This window comes from Macrosteles quadrilineatus, unplaced genomic scaffold (assembly GCF_028750875.1).
Source record: "Macrosteles quadrilineatus isolate MER2022 unplaced genomic scaffold, UCM_ALF_1.0 Scaffold_7__1_contigs__length_78375512, whole genome shotgun sequence".
Classification (NCBI taxonomy): domain Eukaryota; kingdom Metazoa; phylum Arthropoda; class Insecta; order Hemiptera; family Cicadellidae; genus Macrosteles; species Macrosteles quadrilineatus.
The window spans coordinates 22,952,319-22,977,904 of NW_026542600.1; the positions used below are offsets into that span (position 1 = coordinate 22,952,319).

General features: G+C 33.3%; 2 protein-coding genes across 3 annotated transcripts in view; one reads left to right on the forward strand and one right to left on the reverse strand.

Annotated features, from left to right (window-relative positions):
- LOC128998366 (polyamine-transporting ATPase 13A3-like) overlaps nucleotides 1-13,737 on the reverse strand; it is a 63,959-nt gene extending 50,222 nt beyond the window's left edge. Inside the window, exons 1-4 of one of the 2 annotated variants that reach the window (XM_054424471.1) lie at nucleotides 13,601-13,737; nucleotides 12,292-12,345; nucleotides 8,295-8,384; nucleotides 4,410-4,567 (exon numbers count right to left, since the gene is read on the reverse strand). In XM_054424471.1, coding sequence (XP_054280446.1) covers nucleotides 4,410-4,567; nucleotides 8,295-8,384; nucleotides 12,292-12,345; nucleotides 13,601-13,622 — 324 coding nt within the window. In that variant the 5' untranslated portion in view covers nucleotides 13,623-13,737. The remainder of the gene's footprint in view (nucleotides 1-4,409; nucleotides 4,568-8,294; nucleotides 8,385-12,291; nucleotides 12,346-13,600) is intronic. The other variant, XM_054424472.1, reaches the window with a different exon arrangement.
- Nucleotides 13,738-17,206: 3,469 nt separating this feature from the next.
- On the forward strand, nucleotides 17,207-25,096 carry LOC128998603 (bolA-like protein 2). The gene is made up of 3 exons (XM_054424812.1): nucleotides 17,207-17,603; nucleotides 21,114-21,208; nucleotides 24,955-25,096. Exons 1-3 carry the CDS (start codon nucleotides 17,541-17,543, stop codon nucleotides 25,046-25,048), a joined length of 252 nt encoding a protein of 83 aa, XP_054280787.1. The 5' UTR covers nucleotides 17,207-17,540; the 3' UTR covers nucleotides 25,049-25,096.
- The last annotated feature ends 490 nt before the right edge of the window (nucleotides 25,097-25,586 follow it).

Here is a 25,586-nt window from a genome sequence, read left to right on the forward strand (position 1 = left end):
CTACATTAGAAAGTTGTTCACAGAAAGTAAAAATGCATAGCACGTAGGCCTACAATGCTAATCAAGACGTTATATAGGCCCTAGTTATTCAATAATACTTAGATTTTCATTAATAATATGGTCAATTTAAAAAGGCCTAATTCCACGAGAAAATTTGTCTTGTTTTGCAGTTATGCAATGTTTTCCTGAGGTGAGGGAGGAATAAATGATTTCTTTAATGTTACGATGTTTTGTATGCCTTCTCAGTTATATATACCTTCCAGGCAACTCATAGGCAAAGTATTTATATGTTATTTTGCTATATTTGAACCTACCTCAAAATATATGTATTACAGATAAAAGTATGTGTTATTGCATTTTTCAAAGCTAAATTTATTTTAATGTAGGTTCTATTATTGTAATATATATTTTTTTACCTGTAACCAAGAATATAATAAAAATGAACGTTTAGTTTAAACAACCAAAACAGTAGCCATTACATAATTTTTTTTTCTGAAAAGCATCTTAGAAATACAGTCAATGCCAACAAGACTGAAACAATCTGTTTTACTTTAAAAAAAAAAGACTCACAGGAAGATTGTAAGCCTATTAAATTACTGGGTGTCACTTTAGACCAGAAGCTTGGGAATCTCACACCAACTCAGTAGTTTCAAAACTTTCAAGGGCCTGTTTTTGCTACGTAAGCTACAACAATGTGTTAGTAGAAATATGTTGTTAAATTAAATACTTATTTTAGCGATTTTCATTCCCATTTGCTGTATGCCACAATGTTCTGGGAAAATAGTAGAGGTGCTATCTATGTTTTTGCTTGGCAAAGAAAAGCAGTAAGGATTTTGGCCAATTTGCTTATCAAGATGACTGTAAGCAATGTTTTATTAATTACAATGTAATGTCTGTCCATTGCATTTTCATATTTCAAAGTCTTTTATATGTAAAGGAAAACCAGAGTGATTATGTAAGTTTTGAGAAAGTTCATACCTAATTATAACATTAGAAGAGCACAAGATATCGTCCCACCCTCTTCTAGATTATAGAAAACAATAGTCAGCCACAAATACTAACAAATCAAGTGTTTCAATAAATTGCCATCAGAGATCAGAAACCTTGAAATCCAACCATTTAAATCAAAACTGTCAAGCTGGTTTATAAATAAAGCGTTTTATTCTCTTGATGAATACATTTTAAATTAATTATGAGCTTTGATCCAGTGATGCTTTGGTGATTAGTTGTAATTTATTTATTGTTAATTTGCATAGTTTATATTGATTTGTCTCTAATTGTTATTTGTGATGTTTTATTCTGTTATATCTGTTAGCCTGACAAGTACACTGTACTATTTCCTTTTACACTGCATATTAGTGTATTTCTTTTGTTATTTGACGTTTTCTATAGCGATGTAATGTTGACAAATGACAATATATGGATTCTTATTCTTATCTCTTCAGAATTCTTTCCCTTTTTAATCAGGGCTAGTGAATTCAATTAATCATATATTAAATTAGCAAAATAATAAAATAACCCTGATACACCAATTACATATTAACATTCTATAGTGTTACGAGTGCAAAGATAAGCTTTTGTTATTTGAATTTTATCATTCAAGGTTAATGGTAGCTAAGGTCAAGATTGATGCGTAATTGATACATTAAATAACCATGAATAATACTAAAAAGATATAGTTACTATGATAAAAACCAGGTGCAGTTCATAAAAATCTAAATAAAATATTAAGATATTTAACAGTTGCAAGCCAAAATAAAATATTCAACAGTATTGTAACTTGAATTAGTTAGGTACACACAAAACATATGGAAAAAAGTTGTCTAAAAAGAAGTTTTAAAATAACTGTTGAATGTGAAATTTCAAATTTAAATAACTCCTATTTGAAAATTTTTCCATATCCATGTCTAGCTAGACTAATAAGCAAATGAGAGTTAAATTAACACATTAAAAGCAATTTGTGTATGGTAGCTATAGAATTTTCTCCGTAACCATTAGGCGCAAAGTAACGCTTCAATATACAAAATTATTTGTTTTTTAAGCTCTACATGTTGGTTTGGAAAGAATTTGCTAATTTTTTTGTTTATAGGGTCAAAATTTAGTGATTCGGTGGCTCAGTCGGTAGCGTCGCGGACTTTGGGCCCAAGGCAGCGATGTCGTGGGTTCGGATCCTGGTCACTGCCACTAAAATTTATCAGTACAGTTCACCTTTGTACTGTACCGGCTCGCTCCTTGCTTTGCTGTAAACGCTCTGCGCACGGGCGCTTAGTCTATGTGGACGGGCAAATGCAAGGTTAAAAGAGGACGCCAACCTCTTAAAAAAAAATTTAAAAAAATGGGAAAACCAATTTTTACCACTTAAAACCCCCCATTAACACCCGTTCCCATAGTCCAATCATGCTGGTTCGCGAACTCGTAAGAATAAATGTAGGTTTACACGTTTATTCCTAATTTCATCAAAATCGGATCATTTTTGCTTGAGTTTTATATATATATATATATATAAATATATTTATTTATTTATTTATTAATGAATTTGAACGGATGGTGTTTTTGGCCTCTAGGGACCTCAAAACAAAAAAGTAAATCAGTCCTGTGTCCAGGTCTTACCATGACTACTAAGGTAATAGCTTATTCCCTACACATGGGAAATTCGCTAAATACAGATTTAAATTTTTGTTATCATGCTTAGTGAGTTTAGAAAGTTTGGTACTCAGGTTCAGCTCAATAGGCTATCTTGACAAATTTTGAATTCATTTAATAAAGTGATCTTTCAAATCGAACACCTTTATTGTATTGATACACTAAATTATAGACCTATGTGGAACTTCATTAGTCATACCACAATAAAAAAAAAAACAGCATGAAGTTGATGTTATTATAAAAAGAACCCATAATGTTAACAGGATATGTAAATATCCAAACACTGTTATCCCTGTTTAAAACCACACTGCTTATCATGAATAAATATTTGCTTTAAGTTTAAAAGTTCCATTTGTTAGATGGTAACAAATATTTTCATTAAATAATTTTAATTTGTTACCCACATTGTTGGAGGAACGTTTAATAAACAAGCTGTGCTTTATATTTTAATAATGATATTGATATTGATGATTGGTGAATATGACTTCTCTATAGGCCTACTTTAGTTTTATGTTAAATGATTTAATTAATCACCATCCAAAATTTTTTTAATCTTTAAGATTGACTTGGAATTATTATTGTTCAAGGAATTGTATATAAAAAAACAGAAAACACATAGGCCTATTATTTTAGTCTACCATAATGTTGCCCTTTATCACATAATGGTTTTAAATGTAATGGCATCAACACCTAATAAAATATTACAACAGTGACAGTGAATAAACAGTTATGTAAAACTGTAAAATAGATGGCTTGGCAATTAACAAACAGTTTCAGACAACTAGACAGCTATAATGATTAGTATTATAAATGCACGCTTTGATTCATCGGTTACCCTTATCTCTCGACACCATTTACGTGATCGGAGGACTCAACGAGTTAACACTGTATGAGGTCGAAAACCAACAAATGATAAGAAATGAAAACTACTACAGTATTTAGAATTACTGATAACACAAGAAACTTTTCCAACTTTTATCAAAAGATATTAAAACTCTTTTGTGTTTGATGAAATTGCTCAATAAAAACTTTGCTTCAGTAGAAAGATAATTACAACTGAGTAATTAATTTTGATACTTTAGATAATTAATGTAACATGAATTTGGAAATGCACAAAAAACTTACAAGTTTCTTTTCAGATAAATTGAGAAATTATTTGTTAAAACTAATGGGGCTTTTTTAGTTGTACTTTTCAAAACAGCATTTTATTAAGTTTAACAATTAATATCACACACATGGCAATGGTAGAAACAAAAAGTTAACATACCGTACTCATTATACATTAATCATCCCCACGAATCTACCAAAGAAATTTTAACGTTAATCCCATTTGGTTATATGTATAGTGATAAAAGTTTACTATTTGTTTTTTGTTATATGACTGATTTTAAAACTATTTCAATTAAAATAAAACTATCTGTTTATACACTGTTGTATTTTGTTATTATAACCAAAAAGTAACCTAGAATGAGAAAGAAAAAACATTTAGTCGACACTAGGGGCTCAAGCGTTACAAACATAAACGAGCTTAAGATTTTAAAATAGGATGAGAAGAATGTGTACCATTCAAAGTCAATGATAGTAACAAGACCAGGGTTCCGCTGGGACTGTTCCCTTACAAAACAGTGGGGGGAATGCTAGTAGTGTAGAAAAAAAAAACAACATAAACACCATAGTTAAACAACAGTTTGTTATATTATATTCTGGCCACAAAATAGTTTGTAAGGACAAATGTATTTTTACATAAAGTTATTTAACTAAATCACCTGTATAAGTACAGTATCTGCCAAATCCAGAGAGCAGCGTCGAAGTCCCAAAAAAGCATAGCATCGTGGATACCACCTCAGAAACAAGTATGGGATTCCAAAAAATATCACAGCAACAGTATGTAGAGCCAACGTTGAGAGCCAACATTTTCGATAGCCTGAAATGCAAATTAGTTAATTAGTTTATTTAAACATCTTTAATTGTAAACACAAACTGCACAAATATATTTCAATCAGTTTAAATAAAATGTGTCCATTTATTCACTGAAAGCCCTTTTAATGCGACATTTAAATACAAGGCAATTTGGTACCTTAAAATGTTTTGAACCGCTATTGTTCAGGTTGAAAGAATTGTTTTTGTTAAACATGTATTTTTACTAAGGAGGAAATATTAAGTATTTCAGTTACCTACCATTTAAATACTTTTGATACTGATTCAAATGTTTTGTAGACACAAATTGTCCTTCAAAAATATTTGAACAACGGAACTCTGGAAATTCCTCTATTTTTCAGGTGATTGTTCATTCCCTAAAGAACTTAACAATAGAATAAACCTTACAGTAACCTTACACAATATTGTTGTTAGCTCGGTAATGGATTTTTATTTATGACCACACAAAAGTAGTTCTATGACTACTCTCACAAGAGAACCCCTCACCTCCTCACACAGAAATATTGCTAGTAGTTTCTAACGACATGGTATTGCATGATTAAAATAAAACATGAACAAACAAAGTAGATGTTTTCTATCATGATTTGCAGACAAAGAGAATTTCCATTAACATTGGATTTCTGTATTTCTAGTAGAATATTCTCTTTAAATTTTCAGATTTATTTCCTATTTAAATATTGTAATGAGTACTAAGGTTTGCTGCTACGGGGAAGGTAATGAGGTGTGTTTTTTATTGGAATGTTGATAGCTTTAATATGACACAGACAAAATTGCAAAATTGTATTTAAATACATCCATTAACAAACAAATTACAACAGTTGATTTATTCTCCATAAGAAAAATGTGGGAATTTTAAATTTACAATATTTTCAAATTATCTTTGTAACCGTTAGGCGTACAAAAACTCTTCAGTATTCTAAATTATTTCTTTTTTTAAGAACAAAAAAAACAAACAAACAAATAACAAACTAAACACAACAAATTAGTTAACAAATTAGTTTGGAAAGAAATTCTGAAATTTATTGTTTTATGGTCAAAAATGGACCCATAAAACCCCCCATAAACCCCTGTTCCCATAGTTTGATCATGCTGGCTCGCGAAATCGTTCAAATAAATGTTGTTCAAATAAATGGATGACTTAAACTAACCATCACCAAAAACTAAGGAAATCACTTATTTGGTAAACAAGATAGTAGTGAATAGCCAGTGGTTTGATAACATTAAATTTTCAAAGTGTTTCTAAATGTTATATCATAACTTAGTGGTTTGGTTTAGTTTTCTAAGCGCATCTGTAGCTATAAGTAGGTATTACAAAATAAAATATTTTACGGCTCATTAAGAAGTTGAATACATTGTGTAAATAATATAACCAGCATATGCAAATAGAAAAACAAACTAAAACGGTGATTAATCTGTATGCGCCACGAGTTTGACTAAGGATAGTAGCCCAGAACTAGCTCTTCTTGCCTCAAACTGTTAAGGAACTAGCAGTCAGTACAAGTTTGACCAAGGATAGTAGTGCAGTGCTAGCTCTTAGGATGTACATCTTTGTGTCTCAAACTGTTAAGGAACTAGCAGTCAGTACAAGATTGACCAAGGATAGTAGCCCATACAGTGCTAGCTCTTAGGATGTACATCTTTGTGTCTCAAACTGTTAAGGAACTAGCAGTCAGAACAAGTTTGACCAAGGATAGTAGCCCATACAGTGCTAGCTCTTAGGATGTACATCTTTGTGTCTCAAACTGTTAAGGAACTAGCAGTCAGTACAAGTTTGACCAAGGATAGTAGCCCATACAGTGCTAGCTCTTAGGATGTACATCTTTGTGTCTCAAACTGTTAAGGAACTAGCAGTCAGTACAAGTTTGACCAAGGATAGTAGTGCAGTGCTAGCTCTTAGGATGTACATCTTTGTGTCTCAAACTGTTAAGGAACTAGCAGTCAGTCCAAGATTGACCAAGGATAGTAGCCCATACAGTGCTAGCTCTTAGGATGTACATCTTTGTGTCTCAAACTGTTAAGGAACTAGCAGTCAGTACAAGATTGACCAAGGATAGTAGCCCATACAGTGCTAGCTCTTAGGATGTACATCTTTGTGTCTCAAACTGTTAAGGAACTAGCAGTCAGTACAAGTTTGACCAAGGATAGTAGTGCAGTGCTAGCTCTTAGGATGTACATCTTTGTGTCTCAAACTGGGAACTAGCAGTCAGTACAAGTTTGACCAAGGATAGTAGTGCAGTGCTAGCTCTTAGGATGTACATCTTTGTGTCTCAAACTGTTAAGGAACTAGCAGTCAGAACAAGTTTGACCAAGGATAGTAGTGCAGTGCTAGCTCTTAGGATGTACATCTTTGTGTCCCAAACTGTTAAGGAACTAGCAGTCAGAACAAGTTTGACCAAGGATAGTAGTGCAGTGCTAGCTCTTAGGATGTACATCTTTGTGTCCCAAACTGTTAAGGAACTAGCAGTCAGAACAAGTTTGACCAAGGATAGTAGTGCAGTGCTAGCTCTTAGGATGTACATCTTTGTGTCCCAAACTGTTAAGGAACTAGCAGTCAGAACAAGTTTGATCAAGGATAGTAGTGCAGTGCTAGCTCTTTGGATGTATATCTTCTTTTCCCAAACAGTAAGGAACTGGCAGTCAAACATAGTTCAAATTAAAAGTCATGGCATGGTTGAATGAAAACACCCCATACTTCCAATATTTCCAGAATCCTATAGCCTAACCGATAAATGAGAGTTCCTTGCAACTTTTTAACTCATAACATTATCCTATGTAAAATGTGTCATTTTGCAAAGGACTGTAACTTTTGTTAATAATGTATGTATTTTATTGAGAAGATATTTATTTATAAATTGTATTTTGTTATAAAAATTAACTATACTTTTTTAGAATAGCGGGGGTTCCAAAATAGAGAATGATCAACCATATCCTTAGGAAATGGTACTGTACATTGTAGAGTAAAGGGTGATATGTAATGTATAAAGTACTTGTTAAAGCATTACAGTATATAAATCACCAGCCATTGTGAGGATTTGAACATGCAACAGTACTACTGTACGGTACTATAAGACTTATAATCTATCAAGACACCAACTTTTTACTGACTTCTAATACTTTTCAATATAAAGTCATTTGTAAATTATTGCTACCAAAGTTATTAGTATTCTTTGCAGCTTTATCATGGACGAAAAATGAACAAATTCTTTTAACGGTGAGTGCTAAATTTAAAAACAATATGTAGGCTATATAAATGTCTAAAACCTGTATTAGACGTTCCGTATTACTTAAATATTACGTGTGAAATATTATTACAAATAACCATGTAAAATGGTTTAATTGTAGCCAAAACATCACATGTTTCATTTCTGAAATGACCAATTCAAATAGGCTATAAACTTAAAACCACCACCACTCATACCCAAGTTACTCGTCAAAAATCTATTCGGGGAAGTAAGCAAAACTGCACCACAGCAGGAAAAAATCCTGTATAATAGTTTCAAAGTAAGATAAAATACTGAAGACAGCAATACTGTATTATTTAAAGATACTCATAATTTATTGTACATCTTAACACTCCTTAATTTAATTCCAAACTTTTTAATGTCCAACTATTTTTATACTAACGCCCCTAGTCAGTATCCAGTATGTGGCGTTTCGTAGATCATGATCGAGTAGTATTCTAGGTACAAGTATAATTAATTTAAAATTCTCACCTGTACATTTTAAGTTCCTCTCTTCTTTTCCGCAGTCAATAATCTGGACAGAAGGAGCCTCCAGCACCTCATACCCACTGCGACGCAGTGCTGAAACAATTTGCACAAAATTAAAATTTACAAACAAATTGAAAATTAGCAAATTGTAAAAGTTTCAAACATCATGAACTTAAAGCAATTTAAGAAAAGGTGAACTTAAAGCCAGAATATTACTGTATGATTTCCCTGATTTCAATTTGTGTTAGTGTGTGTTATTAGCCATTGTCAATGGTTTGAATGTTAAAAGTTCCTTTTATTTTCTATTTATTATATGTATGTTAAGAAAGTATGTTTTGTAACATAGTGTAATAAGAGCTCAGATTAATGCAACACACATAGGTTTTGTAACAGCATGGGATTAGTGTTCACATATATGTAACACAAGGTATATTTATGTAACATTGATGTACTTGGCAATCAGATGTATACAACACAACTAAATGTTGTTTTGTCTCATTGCTGTAATTATTAGCATTCAGATAATTGTATTTTTTTTTGTAACATTCATAAATGTTTTGTTCAGACTTATGAAACTCAAGGTATGTTTTAGAAAACAATGTCTGGAACATAAATTAGAGCTCCTCATTCTATTTGAAACTAAGACTGGCACACAAGGTACCAGAACATTGCCCAGCAATATTAAAATTATAATAGACTTAACAGGCTATTTTTATGGAATGGTTTAAGTTTGGCAAGAAATTGACATTGGCAATGATTGAGCTCAAGGGAACATTAAAAACCACTATCCGACATTAGAGGCTGAAATATAAAAATAGTTTTCTTCAAGACTCGCTGACTCAGTCATAAAATAAAGAAATATCCTTTTGTGTCTTTCCATAGGCAATTTTAAGGTCTGTTGAATATGTCAACAAGAAGCTAAATCTGAATTGATTTTAAATACTGCACTCTAAAGATTATATAAATACTTAACTACTTAATAGGTGTGTGTTTAGCTTAAAAGTAGTAATATTAAGTAGGCTAAGAACATAAGTGTGATGTTACTCTGATGTACAAAGAAAACTTACTTCTCACTAAGTGTGGGGACGATTCACTTCTCCTTGACAACTTGTTATGTTAGTTGAATTTGATTTTAAACAAATAATACTTTGAGAAAAAAATATCTGTATTGAAATTAAATTTTGCAAAGAATACATATTGATAACTAAAGTATATGTTGTTGATGAAGGTTAGTAGCTGGTATTTCTTTAACGAGTTCCGAAAATAGACGTCAACGCTCTGCGACTACACTCACCTGAGTTTGCTATTTGCAAACTATTCGTCATCGGACTTTATAGACAAGCACTTGGCAATGTCACCCGGCGCCAGAGCACATAATAATGAAAACGTCCAGTGCATAAGTTATTACTATTCTTATCAAATTTGAAATTATATCTGACCTGAATCAACTGCAATATTTTTAGTTAAACAAAGAACATGTTTACATGTTTTTTATTTATGAATTTAACAATAATCAGTCAAATTAGTCATGTCACAAAATCCAATTGGTGTCTACTTTGGTTACCTACTTAATTTTGAGACTGTGCATTGCTTGCATCTTTTAATTCATGATTTTTTTTATTAATCTCATATTCAAACCAATAAGGATACAAGTTAAAAGGAAAATGTACTCCACAAGTCACACCACACATTTGTGTTATGCATTTGTTTTTCGTCTTATGTCGCATCATTTGTTTTAACTAATGTGAATAACTCATATAGACTTAGTGTTTTCGCCAAAGTTCCATTTTAAAATTCACAAAAATATTGATATTCAAGGATAGAAAAACACTTTCAAGTGAGTGATCAGATAACATTTTTTTAAGCAATTAACACTTAAGCGCCTAAGTACCAAGATGTGACAAGTCTATGACCTGGTAGTCGTCAGAAAACAAACCAATCTCTTCATGAGTACATACTGTACTACACTGGCTCAACCCTTCAATGAACAGGCACAAGGTACAGTATACGTGGATGGGCCAATGCAAGGTTAAGGAATGCTTTTTAGAAAGGGGTAAAGATAAATGTAGGTAAATTTAACTTATCTCTAACAGAGTAACTAAGGGGGGCGAGCTAGTCTAGTGGTAGAGCACGGGACTTTGGTTCCCAAGGTCCTGGGTTCAAATCCTGTCAATGTATTTTATCTAGTGATAGTGCTTCAACCCCCTCTCTAGACTTAGCCTGATTAAGGTGGAAAACAATTCCGGCTATTACATTTAATCAAATTGCTAGATCTTAATTGAATAACTTTAGATGTTCATAAACAATACTAAAGAACAATTGTTATATTCTAGGTAAACTGTGAAATAAAAGTTTGGTAATATACTTTAAGTGCCATTATTTTTCAAGTTGTATGCCCAATTCAATAATAATAGCTTTTTTTACTGCAAACAAGGGCAGCCACAAAACACTTTGAGATTCACAAAATCTATAAAAAAATCACTATATATAATGTTTTTTTTTTTTTTGACATTTTACAGCCTTATTAAAAATCTGTTAGTCGTTTTGAGACATTCATTTTTTTAACCTCATCAGCCTGCCAACAATCTAGTTTGACAAGCACAGTAGCTCAATGTTAGCGTCTTAAACTTATATCACAAACATCTCTGGTTCCAGACCAACGCCTACATTATCTAATCACTGCACTGCAGTACCAATGCCTGTGCATGTGACTTACACCAAACAATACTCCACTGTCTTTAGATCACCACACCAGTAGTCTATGGTGACAGACAGTTGTTTTGTTTGAAATAAACAAGTTTTCAAATAATGTGTTCATCAAAAAATTTTATGATAATTTTTAACGAATGCAACTTTTATAGTAATTTAATTTATAATCTCAAAAATATGTAATATCATACATTGATCATGTACAACTTGCTAGCCAATTAAGGCACAATGTAAGCACATTGAAGCATTAGAAAACCAAACCCCATTTGAAGATTAAGCAACAAGCCCTTGCCCAAAATCAACCTTGTGCTATCTAAAAACCGGAAAACATACTAGGCTAATAATTTCAGTATTACACCATGCAGTTGGACAGAACATTCGTAAGAGGTATTTATGATCTTGTGATATTTGTAATTAAAATCACACACTGGTACTGATCAGGTAGACAAATTTTTAATCTTTGATGAACCAACCAATTAACTATTTTTATTATTGAAACAAAAAGATTACACTTTTGATTTTACAATCAAATACAGGTGAAAATTTTAAGACGCATATCATATTCTATTTTAATAGTTTCATTTTGAACAGGAAACATCTACATTTGATTATAACAATTTAATTAGAAATGTTGTAGGAAATAAAAAGAGCATTATCAAATTCCAAAAATGAAAATAAAACTACTTACAACCTTTTATGACTACACTTTCTAAAGACAAGCAATAGATTTTAATAATTTGATAGCAAAAACGGATTTTGTGAATCAATCTTCTTAGGCAATAGCTTTGGACAAAAACAATTACAAGTGGCTTATACATCTGATTTCTACACATTTTTGTACAATTTTTAATGCACACCCACCACTCTGACAGCAAAATGCATGGTTAATAGTGTGGAATTTCATCGGAGGGGTAACAGCTAACTTCTAATCCAAAAACCTTTGCCTTTCTTTCCCAAATGTACAAAACAATGCACAGACCTTTTATAAAGTCTCAAAGTAGGTGTCATTACATTGTTGTGCTGAGACTAAATAACTGATAGAGAAAGAAGAGTTAACATAATGTAAAATCATTATAACAACACATATCAAGAAAATGCTTTTAGCATAAATTTTACCAATAAGAAGCAGGGAAAATAATTTTTAGAAGGAACAAAAAGAAAATATTAGTTGCATGCAGGAATCACTGCAGTTCACTGTAGAGGTTAGATTAGAATTAAGTATTTAAGACAGACAAACTGGCTAATGAAGAAGAATTGCAAGCATGATGCAATCGGATGATATGATACTTACGAGCATTTCTTCCTGGAGAAGTAATGGTGTTACAGTTTCTTTTGTTTTGGAACACTGATCACACAAAGAGCAAATAAACAAAAATAAAATGTGTGCATAGCACTAGAAAAACCAAGTAAATTTCTAGTCATATAGTCTATCTATAATTAATTAGAGAATTATTTGAATCCAAGTAAGTTACATTCCATTTTTCAGATTAAGTTATAATTTAGAATTGATTAACTTATGGATGATGGAGAGTTTATGATAGGTACCATTTTACAGTAGGCTATGTTGTCTCTACAACAGTTATCACAATTTGTAAATAATGTTAACTTAGCTGGATATGAACCAAATAAAACATTTATTTTTTTACTCTGCAGAGCTTTAGATATTTTTTGCATTCATATATCAGAATATAAAAAAAATTAGCGAAATGTATAGCCTGGTTTGAGGCAAAAACAGAACACTAGGAAAACAGTTTACTTACTATTGAACTGCAAGTTATTAAAATAAGTTTTTTAGTTAAATTAATAAGTTCATTCACTAAAATACTGTACTGTAACCTAAAAGGATCTTACAAATGTTTTTAGTCATATTCTTTTATTAAAGGTTGTGGGCACAATAGGGAATTTAAATTTAAAAGTAGCCCTCAAATAATTAATTGCAGCCTATAGGATAATAAATTGTAAATTGCTTGGTTCGACTAGAGCATCTTATATTCAGCTAGTTTTCTCGAGATTTGATTTCACCTAAGCCAATGGCGTTCCTCTCCGGATATTTAATTTGTTATTAAGTTATTCAATGGATACATCACGGAGGCAACCTCAAAGGATAAACTGTATTTTTAAGGGAGGAAGAGTATTTCTTCTACAGAAATGTTACCAGTGGAGGTTACACACTTGGTTCATCAAAATCAATGAATTTAACTATTAGAATTACCAGTAAGTTACACCATAAATTAGTAGGCCTAGCCTATCCAAAATGTATCACTGTAGTCAGGCCTGCAGTGCACTATGAAAAATAGCCCCCAAGCATGCAAAGGTACTAGCTCTAAAAAACTAAGTAGTTTCCCTAGCAGTAGTAATCCTTAGCAGAAAATAACATAACCTATAAATTTATCTCTTGATGAGGTTATGTATTAATTGTACTTTCATGCATGATAGATTAATATGATGAAAATGGTTTCAGTGAAAAGCTAAATCTTTGATTATATTTTGTCCCACGAAATAATAAATAACAAGTTCTAGTTTAAACTGAGAAATAAGAACTGGGGTGGGATAATAATAGAGCAACATATTTAAAGAAACTTATGTGAAACTAAACATACCTGGTAAATTAATACCTATCATATCATTTCTTGAAACCGTTTGAACACCTCGAGATACTATTTTGAAATCACACAATAAACTTTAAAGACTAATTAAGGTTAAGCAGTGTGAGCATAATTTAAGTTAGTTAAGTCATTCTAGACTGTGACTGTGCGCCGTGCGGACTGTCCGCTCCGTTGTCTCTGTCTGTCAGCCAGCTGCTGAATTGAGCTAACGTGACGTGACGTGACGTAACGTAACGTAACGTAAAGTTCTAATGAATGAAAACTGAAAACGATGGAATTGAATCGGCTTCCCCTGGCCATGGCATAGCAGAACTCAGAAGCAGAAGCAGGCTCAGTATCATCAGTGTTACCAATTCACCGCCAAAATAGCAACACTATTATCCTCGCGCCTTGTATTCTCGATTCTCGGAATTAAGTCAATGGTATTACAAACTTGGTCATTTGGGTGTAACCCGCGGAGGCAGAAAACATTCTAAACTTTATTGAAATACGTCCAAAACTACGAATTTCTCTTGAAAGTCCGAAATTGAAGGGCTTAACTAAAATTTGTTTTCCTACAGTTACCTAAAAAATCAGGCTTCCTTGCACTGATTATAGCACGCAAAGTATAATTGCTGCATTTGCTTACTTTTACCACACTCATTTTACTTTGCCGCATTCCAATATTCCAACCAAACAACACAAAACTGTTTGCTTTTATCGTACACCTAATGCGTGTACGATTGTAAAGCTGGCAACACTTAAAGATAATACGACTACGATTAGCTGGCGCAGTGTCAACATTCAATAATGCTTGGATTTAACCATTGACAAAAAGAATTAAATATAGACTGTCATCCGTGCTGCGGTTACCATAGTTACCGGTACCATAGGTTCTGGCGCACACCGCTGGGAGCACCGTGTAGTTACATAGCGCGTACGCCGTATCTAAATTAACTACAAGGTGCTCCCAGCGGTGTGCACCAGAACCTATGGTATCCGCAGCATTGACACTTCGGGTTTTGAGCACGAGAATGTTAAAACATATTCAAAGTGAAAAGTTTAAACTTGTTTAGGTTGCAAGCAAATAATACAGACTAAAGAAAGTTTCAATAATTTACTGACAAAGTTTTATTGTAAAGATGAAATAAGGTTTGAAAAACTAGGATTTGGTTTTAAACTCGAAGTTTTCAACAAATCTACAATTCGTGTTTTTTTATTTTTTTTTTCAAACTTTCTTCAAAAGCTGCAAACATTTTAGTTGCAAACTGCAGTGTAAACGTGCCTTTACATATGAAGATTATGCTTAAAACAAAATCACGTCCTCCGAGTAATAGGCCAAAATCAAAATAAAAAAATCCGCGTAGCTTTTCGTGGATGGAGATTATTTTGCATTACAGAGAGAATTCCTTATTTATATTTGCCTGTTTATTGGTTATGGTGCCTGGTTATTGGTTTGTTGGTGGTTCTACAACTTTAAGTTAGCTCCCCTAACCACCGGATCGCGGAATCATCGTATAAAAACTGCCATCAATAGACAATAGACAATTCTTTATTCCGTTAAGTTCTAACGCAAGAGGCACTTGCAGTTGTAGAATAGAGTGGAGTTGTATAAGAAAGAATAATAAATTACTTATTTGTAAACATTACTGTCTTGAACTTTATTTGACAATGTGGATTTTACATAGTATTACAACTAAAGCATCATGTTTTGACTAGTAATTGTTATCTTTAACATTCTTACTCTTTAATAAATAACCGCTTTTATAATAAATCGCTGAAGAACACTTATTATACAAATTGATAAATGTTACCTGGTTGTTTACGATTCCGGAAAAATCTCCAGACAACCATCTTGATATGAATAATCACAACTCACAATACACACGGAGTGCAGACCATCCGCACCTGAGCGGATCGGATCCTCGCGAGTCCGGGTCGAGTCGGGGCGAGACTATTCGTATAACTAAAACAATACTTGGGCAATGGCTCAATAACAATGACTCGTGCTCGCGCTCACTCCCACCGTCCCACGCCAACCAACTATTGCAATTTGCAGTACGAAATACGAGTCAACCGAACTAGTTTGATTCGGGCCTGCGATTACGATATTTGAGAACGATATTTTACTGACAGATTTATTTTCCAAAACGGTAACCAAATTTTACAGACTCAACCCACTCTCACCTAACGATTTATTGTAAATGCATATTAGTATATTATTGAATAAAATGTTTATCAAGTAATACGAACATTAATAGTCATATAAAACGATATTAATCGGATCGTTCACGTGCACCTACCCAGTGTAAAACCAAACATGCGCAAGGAAACGAATCGTGATTGTAGAAATAACCACCACGACTTTTGAAAATTTATCAATTTTGATAAGTTTGCAACATCTGCTCTAAATTTGTGTATATAGTAAAAAAAAAAAAAACAAATACAACAGTTGTTAGTGTTTGGGATATAAAAGTTTCTGCACGATCGATGGTAGACCCTTAGTGTGTCATTTTTTAGCTAAAACCATTTTTGTTTGTTTTAAAACAGAACTGTTTGTAAATGGATCCACTATTTCTATTTGGAAATGTACACTAAGTTTAAGAGCTCTATCGTGGTGATCATTTTATAATCTAACCACAAAGTAGTGCAGTATATACGGAGAGCACAAAAAATATATTTTCGAACTTAAGGAGGACGCCTGGTTACAAAAATTGAAAAAACACAGCTATTGAGGAAGTACGTTTATACCTATGATAGTGATATTAATCTTACGCCCGTTTTCTTTAAGTCCTCTTGGTGTCTTGAACCACCTTCGACTGTTTTTTTTTACCGATTTCCCCTGTTAGTTCAGTAGTTTTATTACTATTACCATGGATAAAACCTCAGAGTAATAATACATAATTATGTGTTATGTATTATTACTCTGAGATTAAACGATTAAACTGTTCTCCAGTTTAGTCTAGGCCTATGTCATTATGTCACGGCAGCACCCAGCACCTCTGTTGAGGACCAATGTACGGGATGTTTTATGTTAAAAAGGGTACTTAACAGGAGTATGTCTAAAGTACTTATTTCGTATGTTGATTTAGTAACTGAACTGAATGCAGACATGGATTAAACAAAACACTCCCTCTCAGATTCGCCATACATTAAGGTCAGCTGAAGAAAATATCAAAGTATATTTCCATCCAGTTTCTGTAAAGAGCGTTTTTATGGTTTACTATATGCTACTCAATTTTTAGCGAATTTTAAATCTATTCCAACTGTATATACAACTAACAGTCTATTCTTCAACTATATTATTTAATACCTAACTAAAGAACAGAAATTGTAAAAATCTACCCTTACAATTATATTTGGTTGACATCAGCACTATTAAACAAACAACTTTTGACTGGATAAAGCTCATAATAATTAGCTTATTTTGCAGATTTATTTATGTTAGGGTGTTTATTCTTGAAATAGTAATCGTAGACTAACTAGATAATAATTTAATCTATGGTGTAATCTATTTAAACAAATTTAGAAATAAAGTGGCTACATGCGATTTAATTCAGTGTGCGACGCCAACCGAAAACGAAAAAGGAATCTTTTAAACTCTGAAACTCTCAACTCAACTCAACTTAACCTCCTCAAAATAATACAAAAAACACTTTTTTAAGTAAAGTGGGAAGTTTCATCTTCTTAATATAACTTAAAGTTAACCTTTTATCAATTAATAACATTTAAATTGTCGTTTAGTTTATTAATTTTCCTTGCCTAAACAAACGAATGTCTATCAGTTAAGGAGTTCAGTATTTAGGTTGGCTAAGTACATTATCTTGCATAGGCCTAGGCCTTGTTGTTTTAGAACCATACTTTACCCTTGTTAAGTTATTGTTCAAGTAATAATTTCTTCGCTGAGCTTTAAAAAAATAATAGGCCTAATAAAATTGTTGCAAGATATTTCAAAATGCCAGCAAGTGCAGATGATATTAAAGCTCTACTTCGTGAACGTTTGGAAGCTGTTCATGTGGTAAGTTTTTCTAGCATGCTCGAAGTTGGCTAATGAGTACACTTCCATATCTGTTGGCACAAACAACCGAATGAAAATATCGATCGATATATCGATTATTCGTTAAATCGTTTGGTATTTAGGCAAGGTTAACCTAACCTAACTAACCAAATGATATATCGAATTAAACAATCGAATAATCAATATTACTCATTCGGTTGTTTGTGCCAACAGATATGGAAGTGTACCCTGGCTAATAATAACTAGGATATAAGGTTGGCCAAGTCAGGTGTTGGAACAGTATGTTAATGCTGAATATAACTGGATGTTTTCGAACTCAATCATTAACCCTCCGAGTTTTATGTGTCGTAAAAGCGACTCATAACACATCCGCTGTAGTGTTATGTGTCGCTTTTGCGACTCACAAACACTGTTTATGGCGACGGCTCTGGGACTGACTGAATCGGATTAAACTGGATCGAGTTAGGTATCGTTTTTTTCAGCAGATTCAGAGCTTTCTCCTGATGTCTGTTTCTATACGCTTTTCATTTTAGTTCCGCAAATATTGTAGCAGACAGGTGACGTGCGTATTTGTAAACAGCTTGGTTAACCTCGCACCGATGACTGATGTGTTTTATTACGTTTATCATTGTTTTAGTGTTATAAATCAAAAGTAGTGATATACGTGGTGCATTATAAGAAGATTTAAGTGGTTTTGAAGGGCTGGTTGATGATCCTGAAGAAGTAGGTTGTGATATTGATGTAAATTATCAGCCAGATTCCTAGCTATGGTTAGGCTATGCATTCTTAGCTTAACGCTATGTACCGAAATCTGTTTTTGCCCATAACTTATTTATTTGCAAACCTACTTCCTAATAGCCTATTATTATATTTTTGGAATCCTCATAAAATTCTGAACAAAGTGGCTATTTTAAAATATTTGTAGACCTATAAATTATAACAATTTATTGAGCCCAAACATAAATTTTTTTCATTTATTTTATATTTTTTGAGAAATGTTAACCCCACAAAAATTGTTGAACATTTTTTTTTTATGTTTTGTATGGTAGCCTACATTGAAGCCCATAATTTTCCAAACAAAATTATATATAAAACAGTATACTTTACATTGTTTTTAAGTTTCTAAGATACATTTTAATAAAACCCTGCGATTGCGCAATAAATGGGCGAACATTAAGACCAAAACTAGAGACACTTGGAGGGTTAAAAGAATTTATGTCTAATCACAAATTGCTTAAGAAGGGTACACGATTGTAAAGTGTCTGTTTAAATCCCACTGAACATTATTCAAACTTGGCAGATTTCCTCGAATTGTTATCAGCTACCACTACGAGACTACGGTAATCCTAGGCCTAGCTTGGGGAGCGAGCTGGTGTAGTGGTTAGAGCGCGGGACTTTGGTCCCTGTGGTCCCGGGTTCAAATCCCGTCAAATCATCAATGGATTTTATCTAAGTGATAATGCCGCAACCTTTAAGGACAAAAAAAAAAATCATATGCCTAGCCGTGTGGGAACCAGCTAAGTCAGATGGATGAAGTAAAGTGTACAGTGCTGGTGTCAGATTTGAACTAGCTTGCTTGGTTCGTTGTAGATCTTTACTCTTCAACTGTCCCTAAGTGTAGTGACTTGGCAATTTTTGTGATTTTGTGACTTAGGCTATTAAAAAAAAAAAAAATTCTTGTAGATTCAACCAATAGAGCAAACGTATTGAACCATTATAGGCTTAGTTACGTAGATTGTACCTAGTTTTAAAGAACAAATATGTAAACTGCAGATATTTTATAAATTGGTTTTTTAAATAAAGTGGTAAAATGAAAAAAAAATATTTTTGAAAGTCAAAAGGAAAATTTCTTCAATAAAAGGTCTAGTGAGAGTTTTAAAAAGTAACCCCGCTGTATCAAACCTAACTTGATTGGATTTTCACTCCAATATTTCCTCAAGCCACTTTTACACTAAGCCAGTTGGAGAGCAGGCTACTTGCCTCACGTAACTTTAAACACATTACAGGCAAGTTACCTGCTTCGTAACGTAACTTGCCTGCTTTACTGGCCTCAAGTAAACGCGGCTTAAAAGTTGTCAGATTTATTCCCTATTTAGATCAAAGTTTGTTTTTTAGTAACTTAATATGAAAAAATACATTTGACAAATGTTATAAACTATTTTCCTAAACAAGCAAAGTACAAAAGTTGACTTATTTTCCATAAGAAAAGAATTAAAAATTTAAAGTTCTCTTAACTTTTCTCCTTGACTATTTAAGGTACCGTAGGTTCCTACAACAATGCTTCAATATGCTAAATTGTTTTATTTGTAAGCTCTACAAAATATTTTTGTAAAGAAACTGCAACGTTTTACGTATTAGAGGGGGTGAATGGGAAAATCCCATTATTATCCTATAAAACCCCATTCCTATAGTCCTGCTGGTTCATGAAATTGTTTGAATAAATGTAGGTGTACACGCTTTTACCAAATTTAATGAAAATCGGATAAATTTTACTTGAGTTACCTGATCTTGCTAACGGACACATATACATTTTAACGGATGGCGTTTTTGGCCTCTGAAGACCTCAGTCTTTTTAGTATAACAAAAAAGTAAATTGATCCCAGGGTTAGGCTAGACTGTTTCTCACATGTCCAGTAAAGCAACTAACTGAACAGGAGAACCTACTCTCCTTCACATGACAGTGTCACTATAGCTAGAATAAAAAAAAAAAAAACAATTTACCATTTCTTTCTGCAGAGGGTTAATATGTAGGTTAAGATTATATTTAATTGATGTAATATGTAAAACTACAGTAGAGAGTTAAACAGTTGACTATCCCTATGGGAGTCTACATTGGTAGGCTTAAGCGGACAGTGTAATCACTCGATTTTCGGACTTCCGGTGAGAGCCGTGTCAATTCGGTATATGCACTATGTTCAGCACCAAACTTTTTGCCAATGCTATGATGAGGTATTCTCAATGGCAAAACTGAGTGTCATCCTACCAATCACTAAATGGATTTAGTCTAAGTTACATGCTGCAACCTCTAGGTCTAGCCTGGAGCAATGTACAGCTTGTGACACCTAAGTTGGCACTTGGCCTAGCGCGGACAGTGTAGGCGGGAGGAGGGTGGAGGTAGGGAAAAGACCGGACTGCAAACATTTCTGCTGCCTCAGGGAGCTGACTCCCCTTGTATTATGTAGGCCTACTTGAGCGCCTTCAGATGGGTCACGAGGACAGTTGATGCAACCCGCATAACAGGACATTATGTTTTTGAAATAGGTACTAGTAGCGATCAGCCCAGTACCAGCTTAGATGTCACAAGCTGTAACAAACTACCCCAGTCTAGAGCCTTGTTAAAAAAAAACCCCAATACAGTATTAGACGGGAAGAGGCTGAATCCTGCCCTATATAATAACCCAAATCATTTTAAAGGGGTTGTTATAGTAAATTTATAAAAATACACCTCAGGATTAGACATATAAAATATATTCTAACCAAACCAAATAAAAAAAAAAAATCATGTTGCAGGAGGTTACAGACGACTCAGATGGATGTGGGGCTAAGTTCACTGTACTCGTAGTATCTGACAAATTTGTTGGAAAGTCAAGACTTCAAAGGCACAGGTAAAACTCTCTCAGTAATGCCAATATTTGATTGGGAAAAAATTTTAAATATTTATATACCGGTACCAGTAGAGTCTTGATATCTGACCTTCTGTGTTAATTTTAGGTCCCTTGATATTTTTACATTCATTAATGATGTTCCTAACAATGTATCATCAAACCTAATATGCTGATGACACTACAGCCATAGTAAAAGCAAATTATGTACTCTTAGATTAGAGCTTGATCGTTCAATTTTAGACTTGACTAACTGGTTTGAGGCAAATGGTTTAAAACTTAACAATTCTAAAACACATATTATGCAATTCCAAAAAATTCCAAAATAAACAAAACATAATTTTTGAATATATGAAAATGATGTATGAAAATGATATTTTAGCTTTTGTCGAACATTTGTAGGCTTAAATATTGATAAAAATTTGACATGGTAACGTCACATTGAAATATTAGCTAAAAGTTACATACAGCTTGTTTCCAGATGTATGTTTTAAGAAACATAATAGATTCTAAAACAAAGGTTATAGTTTATTATGCCATATTTTTTCCATTATGCAATATGGTATTGAGTTATGTTATGGGGCTCAACATCATATGCCTCAACTATTTTCAAGATACAAAGAAGTTTTTAAGAATCTTATCATTTAGACACAAAAAAGTCATGTAAACCGCTTTTTGAAACACATGGAATTTTAACAATGCCTTCACTTTACATTATTTATGAACAATCAATTTATTCATCAATACCCAACACGTTAAAAAAATCATTTTGCCTTTACGAAAGATCACCTTACTATATGAGTCTGAGGCTTTACAACGGTCTACCTGCTCATTTAAAAAATGTCAATAATATTGTAAAGTTTAAAAACAATTTAAAATATTCCTTATAAAGAAGAAATATTATACAATAGAAGAGTATTTAAAAATGACTGTTTTTTTAGATTAATTTTAATTCTTAGTTTTAATTTTTATTTTTGTTTGCTAAGAAATGACAATGTCATCTGTTTCACCAGCTTTGCTGGAACTGCGGAATATTTTTTATGACAATAAAGTGATGTTTTTATTATTATTACTACTATCCAACCCCCCTGCCGACAATCAAGCACCATGATATCACAAGCCATTTGTATGTGGTAGCTGTATACTGCGGCGGATTCATCAAGACAACCCCCTACTGCCTCCACTGTCTCGTCCAAAGATACAGTTTGTCAACTGCTAATACCTGCTTACCTTTCTACTACCCCTCACGTCTAGTTACAGTGAGAACAGGGACCTGGCTGAGTTAAAATGCCACCACTCTTTCAAGCCCCCCCCCCCCCAACAATCTTTAAAGGTCAATGACTGCTCGATGTGGCTATCCCGCTCGAACCTCTTTACAAACGTCTACCAATTGTTGTCTCACTTTCATCCAAGAAACTGACTGTAAAAAATGTTGTCTTTTTTTATTTTAATATTCCTTTATATCCACTTAAAAAAAAAACTACATACAGTAAACTCTAATTATACAAATCAATTGGGACCAGTCCCCTTTCGGATGAACAAAAATTAGGATAATTGTATCTATAGGCCTACTGAAATTCAGAGTCTCTTTTTTTAATTGGCCGAGTCATAGCTTTTACTATTGCGATTGCAGAACGCGTCCATGACGATTTGGCGATCAGAAAATGTATGCTTCCGCCACGATTGCGGAGTACGATTGTGATTTCCCGTGACCGCGGTCGATCAACAAGACCGTTGATATATTTAACACTTTGCCGCGATCGTGACAAACAAAGACAATGTTACCACCACTGTGGGAAATGATGATAGTATCAACAGAACCATGGGATGTATTTATAATTTTGCCGTGAGCACCAAAAACAATGACGATGTATACGTGACCGCGAGAGACGATGATTGTGTCAACACAGCCATGGGATATATTTATCATTTTGTCACGACGCGAAAAACGATGGCGATGTTACCGTGATAGTGGGAGACAATTGATAGTCTCTAGACGAACGTGGAATATGTTTATCATTTTCCTGTGATGGTGAAAAACAATTACGATGTTTCCGTGAACGCGGGAGACGATGATGGTGTCAACTCGATCGCAAAACAGGTTTTGGATTTTGCCGCTATCACGGCTTCGGCCTTCTTTAACCCTTCGCGGACGGGTGACGGATATATCCGCCTAAGTCTTTGGTGATAAAGGACGAGTGACGGATATATCCACAAATGGTTTTTGGTTATATCCGCCTTCTCTTCAGACAGACTGGCCACTGGCAGGTGCAAGAGGAGTAACCAGATGTTTCGCGGTACCAAGGCGCCACTTTCCTGCTCTTTCCATGACTGCGCTCTCCCCTGTACTCCCCCCTCTCTCCCGTGCCAACCCCTCTCCTGCGCCTCACCCCCTCCCACACACCTACCACCACTCCTACGCTCCCCCCTCGACGTTTCGCGCTCAACATTACGTTGTCTTTATTTATTGTTTACATATTGTTCTTCTTTATTTATTGCCTAATGTTGTCATGGTCATATCTTCAAAGACGGGTGACGGATATATCCGCTGCATTTCTACTCATCCGCGGACGGGTAGCGGATATCCTCATAATTAAAAACGAGAAAAAAATTATTTTGACAGTATAATGTGTTCCACTGTGTTTATTTTATGTATACATGTATAACAAAACACAAAAATTAAAAAATTAATTTTTATTTTTTCCTCCAATTTTTTCCTGTCCTATGTCATGATTGCCCGTCCGGGAAGGGTTAATAGTGATTCTTATTACTGTTGTTTTAAATTTCAAACTTTTCTGTAAGCAATTCGGATGATTGGCGGTTCGGATAATTGGAGCTCTACTGTAATAGTGTGACTGTTTTGAGTCTGTAGGAAAATTTTGAATCATCTGATGTAGTCTAAATGACCTCTATGATCTGGTTTCCTCGAGATCTCTATACTTCCTACCCTATATTGCTTTACGTTTACATATTCAGTAATGTACTGTAATACAGTAGTAAACTCTTTAATTAAATAATTATTATTCATGGGTACTGTAAATTAAGCATTTTCAAAAGATAGAACGATAACCTGATCACAGATAATTTTATTTATGCAGGCGCTTAACACTGTACAGTTAAAATTGCTGTACTGTCAAAAAAATTAGATCAATATAGTGATGCTTTACATTGGCATAAGAGATGATTGGCATTCTGAATGGCTGGAATCCAAACTACAAAGTTTACACATTTTTAAAACGTACACAATGAATGTTCATGTAACTGATTTTTGGACAATTGATGCTCTACTGTGTTGTCTGTAATCACTGAGAATTGTTATATTTTTTGAAAAATGTTAAATGTAAGCCAATACTCTTGGTTAAAGATTGTTAGGCTTAAATTTAAACCTACTCAGCTTACGATAGTTAATTGATGTCAAGCCTCGGGAGTTAAATAAGCATTAAGAATTGAGAAATACTTCCAGAAAAGGGATCAAATTATTTTGAAGTAGACCTAGTACCTACTGTAAAAGGCATTTCCCTTAAAATCGAGTTGCAAGAGCTGTTTATTTTCTTTCACATTAAAAAAATTCCTATAATTAGATTAAAAAGTTATCTGAAATAAAACTAATTACTACATCAGTCAACACATGCTGTAAGGAGATTTTATCTAACCGCGGTTTTATAAAAATGCAACTATGAGTAACTTCTAAGGGAAATATGTTTTAGTGTCAGTGAAGGATATAAATAGTTATTTTTAATGTATTTTAGGTTGGTACACGCGGCTTTGGCTGAAGAACTGAAGAGTATTCATGCCTTTTCACAACAAGCAAAGACAAGTGAAGAATGGGAAAGTTCAAAATGAAATTTGAAATTTAGCCATAATTTTTTACTTACATAATAAATACTTGTATTTAAGAAACATTTTCTATTGATTTATTACTTCCTGTTCTATTTTTTTAACTGATTTGTGTTATTTAATGAATGTCCTGTGTAACACTGAGAAATGTTCATTGGACCCGCACATTCATTGTCGTAGAAGTTAATCCTTGTTGAAATATTTGTTGTCCATGGTGACAATTAGAGGGTATATTTAGTATGTTTTGACGAATCGGTCTGCAAAAAGTGAAAAGAAAAAGATAACTCCCCCAAACTTTCTAGGATTTTTGCTACGAAGCTCAAAAATAGTGGTTGGATATAAGTCTGACTTAGGCTAGTAATCAAATTAGCACATCTAAAAAAACCTAGTTCTGTTTTATTATAATTAATATTACCAATGAGCTAGTTTGAATATTAATGTAAACAATTTACTTGAAAAAATAATATGTTTATTTTCCACATACTATACAGCATTAACAAAATACACACTTTTAAATACATAAACAATTATAAAATATAAACTA